We start from the raw sequence: 6,021 nt of genomic DNA, 5'->3' as shown, positions 1-6,021 counted from the left end.
TATATATATATATATATATATATATATGTTTATATATATATATATATATATATATATATATATGAATATATGTATTATCTATCTATCTATATATATATATATATATATATATATATATATATATATATATATATATATATATATATACATGTGTGTATGTATCTGTGTGAGAGTGAGAGTTTAATCTATTAGTAGATTATCTATAAGTATTTTCCTTTTGTACTAGAAGTTTTTATAAAAATCCTTTAGATATATATCTCATGCAATACTTTAAACATGTCGAATACAAACGGTTTAGATATTTGATAAAAACAAATGATAATTTTGAGTTAATTTCGTGATGACCATAAATCCGAAAGTAATGTTACATGTTAGAAAGTCCCCTTGATTTAACAACGATATTTCGCAGCTTCTACTTCCTCGGTCCTTGGAGCCATACGCGACGGATCGTGACGTCACAAGGAAAGAACAAATACTGGAACATGAATGGTCGAAAGCTTACCATAGCAGCCAATAACGCCCTTCCTTACCTTGGGTTGGGCGAACGTAATCCTGACGGTACCTACGAACCCTACTCCGGGTTGGACCTGTCGATTCTGAATACACTGGGGGCGTCTATGAATTTCACGTGAGTATTTTGTTGCCATTACTAATCGGATACCGGACGGTACGGGCCGGTGCGGGCCGGTACGGGCGCCACCCCAACAAAACGTGGCACCACATGCAAGACGTACCAACCCACTAGGTTTTACTTAGCGTGGATAAAAGTTTTACGTGATTGTCTACTACTATTAAATACTCTTACGGGAGCAAGATACGTGAATGTGTAACCCCACCTTGAATGTAATATTCCTGATATAGAAATTGTCCACAATGGTAATCTCTTCTTTTTTGTCTGTTGTTGAGAAACAATGATTTCGTTTTTTTTTTTTTATCTTTGGTGTATATTTACAAATTATTTCCTCTACGAAGCAGTTGCATTTTATCTTTTATCTAAGAAAAGAAAGAAAAAATTATTATTATTATTATTATTATTATTATTATTATTATTATTATTATTATTCAACAGATACCGAGTGGTCCGTCCGCCAGATGGCCAATGGGGTTACCCCGAAGCTGACGGGTCCATAAGCGGCATGATTGGAATGGCGGCCAGAAGGGAAGTTCACATGGCCATCACAGGCATTGCCATTAATGGTATTCATCTCAGATGTTAATTACCTCCGCCAACGAAGTTGGGAGGAGGTTATGATTTCGTCCGTTTGACTGTTTTGTTCGTTTGTTTGTTTGTGAACAACTTCCTGGGCACAACTTTACTCATAGAGTAGTGAAACTTTCAGGGATTAATTATTGTATTGATACGTGGAAGTGATTCAATTTTGACTAGGTCAAAGGTCAAGGTCAAGGTAGACCAAAAGGTCGACCGAGTTAAGTCTAACCTCGAGAAATAAGCTGTTGTGGCGGAGGTCTGCACTCCCAGAGTGCTTTTCTAGTTTTGATTATTCTAGATAGTAATGGTATATACTCTAAGAAATTGTTTGGCATCGCTCTTAATCGAAATGGTATTCCTTCACTCTATCAATATGTATTTTAGATACCTTTTAATCCAATTACCTCCGCCAACGAAGTTGTAAGGAGGTTATGTTTTACACCCAGTTTGTGTGTGTTTGTTTGTGAACACGTTCCTGGCCACAATTTTGATTGTACACTAATGAAACTTGCAGGGATTAACTGTTATGTAAAAAGCTGGAAATTAATAAATTTTGGAAGGTCAATGTCAAAGGTCAAGGTCGCAGTCAAGAAAAATGTCCATTTCACGTAATCGGCCATAAGTTTGGACATCGTTGTCATAAAGACTTGGTTCATATTTGATAGTATGAAAATCCACGTCAATTCATACATGTTAAGGTCAAAGGTCAAGGTCGAGAAATAAGCTGCCGCGGAGAAAGTCTGCTCTCTACTGAGTGGCACTCTAGTTCAGATAGCATTGGTTTACATTCTTGCTGCCAATAGTATTTTTCTAGAAAAACTGTTTGATCGCCGGAACTATAGTCCATTTCTTTTATCGAGGCATATTTGCACCGACTTGCTGGGGTGCCCTTTTAGCTGGAAAAAGTTTCCTGATCGCTGATTGGTTAGAATTATCTTGTCCAACCAATCAGCGATCAGGCATATTTGCACCGACTTGCAGGGGTGCCCTTTTAGCTGGGAAAAGTTTCCTGATCGCTGATTGGTTAGAATTATCTTGTCCAACCAATCAGCGATCAGGAAACTTTTCCCAGCTAAAAGGGCACCCCTGCAAGTCGGTGCAAATATGCCTCGATAAAAGAAATGGACTATAGTCGCAGTTTCTGGTAATCAGTCTATTAAATATTTTGTCTATTATGTTAGCAAATTATTATATAAGTAAATTGGTTTTACGAATGAGTATTCTATAAAGAAAAGGGGTTTACATATATGCATAGGATGAAGGAAAGGGTTTATTGAGGTATATAGTATACAGGAAATAGGTTTTTGTATTTGCTTAATATTATACATTAAAGGAAAATGGCGGACGAATATGTATTAAATAAATAAAAGCTGATTATGGTGCATATATGAGAGAGGAGTTTTAGTTTTGGGTCTACGACAAATGAAAGAGGTTTAGAAATGTGCATGTAATTAAGTGAATATGTATACAATACGGAAAAGCTATCTATGTATACGTATACAACAATGAATAGTGGTTCATGTATGACTATTATATATATATATATATATATATATATATATATATATATATATATATATATATATATATAATAGAAGTAAGATATTTATATACGTGTACTGTATACATTATTATTATTATTATTATTATTATTATTATTATTATTATTATTATTATTATTATTATTATTACTTGCTAGGCTACAACCCTATTTGGAAAAGCAGTATGCTATAAGCCCAGGGGGTCTCCAGCAGGGAAAATAGCCCAGTGAGGAAAGGAAACTTAAGGAATAATAAAATATTTCAAGAAGAGTAACATTAAATTAAATATATCCTATATAAAACTATAAAAATTGTTTTCTTTTGACAGCGAAAAGAGCTTCAGTGGTCGACTTCACTGTTCCTTACATCGCTAACTACCTGATTATCATTACGAGAGCCCGGAAAGAGAGGAACCGAGCGCTGGCTGTCCTCTCCCCCTTCTCCACACAAGTGAGTCAGATGTTTTGAAAACTATAATAATACTAAAACCGACTCAAAACCTCTTTAAAACATTTCCAACCAATGTTTTTATGTCGAACAGGCTGATCTAAGTCTTTTTGTAGTTTATGTATGACATTTCTGTTTTGACGTTGTTGCTGTTTTTAGAATGATTTATTGTTAATTTGTTCTCATCATTTATTTATTTCCTTATTTCCTTTCCTCACTGGGCTATTTTTCCCTGTTGGAGCCCTTGGGCTTATAGCATCTTGCTTTTCCAACTAGGGTTGTAGCTTAGCTAATAATAATAATAATACTCCTTTCCTCACTGGGCTATTTTTCTCTGTTGGAGCCCTTGGGCTTATAGCATCTTGCTTTGCCAACTAGGGTTGTAGCTTAGCTAGTAATAATAAGAATAATAATAATAATAACAATAATAATAACAATAATAATAATAATTTGCTGTGGTGAATGAACCACAAGCGTGAAAGGATCTGTTGTTTAGATTCAAATATCTACCTATCTACCATGCCACTTAACCAAATTTTGGGAGGTATCCGACATTAAAAAAGGAACACAAGGGGACTTTCCCTCTCTTCGCTCCTCTCAGCCTAACGAGGGATTCAGCCGAGTTTGGTTGGTACTGTTAGGGTGCCACAGCTCACCCTCCCCCGTTATCCACCACGATGAAGCTTCATATGCTGCAAGGCCAATAGAATTTTGCTTCATATGCTGCAAGGCCAATAGAATTTTGCTTCATATGCTGCAAGGCCAATAGAATTTTGCTTCATATGCTGCAAGGCCAATAGAATTTTGCTTCATATGCTGCAAGGCCAATAGAATTTTGCTTCATATGCTGCAAGGCCAATAGAATTTTGCTTCATATGCTGTAAGGCCAATAGAATTTTGCTTCATATGCTGCAAGACCAATAAAATTTTGCTTCATATGCTGCAAAGCCAATAGAATTTTGCTTCATATGCTGCAAGACCAATAAAATTTTGCTTCATATGCTGCAAGGCCAATAGAATTTTGCTTCATATGCTGCAAGGCCAATAGAATTTTGCTTCATATGCTGCAAGACCAATAGAATTTTGCTTCATATGCTGCAAGACCAATAGAATTTTGCTTCATATGCTGCAAGGCCAATAGAATTTTGCTTCATATGTTGCAAGGCCAATAAAATTTTGCTTCATATGCTGCAAGACCAATAAAATTTTCCTTCATATGCTGCAAGACCAATAAAATTTTGCTTCATATGCTGCAAGGCCAATAAAATTTTGCTTCATATGCTGCAAGACCAATAGAATTTTGCTTCATATGCTGCAAGGCCAATAAAATTTTGCTTCATATGCTGCAAGGCCAATAGAATTTTGCTTCATATGCTGCAAGACCAATAAAATTTTGCTTCATATGCTGCAAGGCCAATAAAATTTTGCTTCATGTGCTGCATAGAATTTTGCTTCATATGCTGCAAGACCAATAGAATTTTGCTTCATATGCTGCAAGGCCAATAGAATTTTGCTTCATATGCTGCAAGGCCAATAGAATTTTGCTTCATATGCTGCAAGGCCAATAAAATTTTGCTTCATATGCTGCATAGAATTTTGCTTCATATGCTGCAAGACCAATAGAATTTTGCTTCATATGCTGCAAGACCAATAGAATTTTGCTTCATATGCTGCAAGACCAATAGATTTTGCTTCATATGCTGCAAGACCAATAGAATTTTGCTTCATATGCTGCAAGGCCAATAGAATTGGCCTCGATATGCTGAACCATACTGCCTCTACCTCAGCGGACACCAAGAGGATTGGAGGAAGCAGCAGGGCTTGCCGAAACTGCGCCACAATCGCTCGCCATTCATTCCTATTTCTAGCACTCTCTCTTGCCTCTCTCACATCTATCCTCCTATCACCCAGAGCTTTCTTCACTCCGTCCATCCACCCAAACCTTGGCTTTCCTCTTGTACTTTTTCCATCAAATCTTAGATTCAACAACTTCTTCAGCAGAAAGCCATTTTCCATTCTCTCTACATGGCCAAACTATTTCACATTCATATCCACTATAACGGCAAATATAGCAACGGCAACTGGAACAAAACGTTGTTTCAGCCGATTTCATGTATCAAGGAATTCTATAAAGTATTAATGCATATTGGAAATATTTTATTTTATATAAACTTAGACACAAGTGGATCTGAAGCTATATGACCTTTGTAAAATGTTAAGAACGCTGAATCAGATTACAGTGGCTTATTGTAGCTGCTATAAAGGGTTGGTAATGTATCAGGCAATATTCTGTTTGAAATTTCGCCGAGTGTTGTAAACATGTATTTTGGTGGATAAGATTCTTGACGATATGTATAATCCTAATTTGTTCCAAAACGTCCTATATTAAAATCTTCTGATGTCAATCCCCTCCACCGACGAAGTTGGGAGGAGGTTATGTTTTCGCCCGTTTGACTGTTTGTCTGTTTGTTTGTTTGTGTATTTGTGTGTTGTGTGTGTGTGTTTGTTTATGAGCAACTTCCTGGGCACAACTTTACTCATAGAGTAGTGAAACTTTCAGGGATTGATAATGTTATGTTGAGACGTGGAAGTGATTTGATTTTGAAAGTCCTAGGTCAAAGGTCAAGGTTAAGGTAGATCAAAAGGTCAACCGAATTAACCCTAACCTCAAGAAAGAAGCTGCTGTGACGGAGGCCTGCAGTCTCAGAGTGCTTTTCTAGTTATGATTATTAAGAGCGATACTAAATAATGCTTTTAGCGTATACACCATTGCAGACCTCCATCACAGTAGCTTATTTCTCGAGGTTAGGATTAATTCATAAT

At 36.3% G+C, this 6,021-nt stretch overlaps 1 protein-coding gene across 1 annotated transcript in view; it reads left to right on the top strand.

The window, feature by feature from the left end:
- Positions 1-482: 482 nt before the first annotated feature.
- The window catches only part of LOC137615802 (glutamate receptor ionotropic, delta-2-like), a 12,406-nt gene continuing 6,867 nt past the window's right edge, over positions 483-6,021 (top strand). The window contains exons 1-3 of the mRNA XM_068345495.1: positions 483-628; positions 1,070-1,197; positions 3,080-3,201. Of these exons, the coding sequence (XP_068201596.1) occupies positions 483-628; positions 1,070-1,197; positions 3,080-3,201 (396 nt within the window). The remainder of the gene's footprint in view (positions 629-1,069; positions 1,198-3,079; positions 3,202-6,021) is intronic.

Source organism: Palaemon carinicauda, chromosome 2 (genome assembly GCF_036898095.1).
Source record: "Palaemon carinicauda isolate YSFRI2023 chromosome 2, ASM3689809v2, whole genome shotgun sequence".
Taxonomy (NCBI): Eukaryota; Metazoa; Arthropoda; class Malacostraca; order Decapoda; family Palaemonidae; genus Palaemon; species Palaemon carinicauda.
This window is presented reverse-complemented; position numbering and strand designations above follow the sequence as displayed.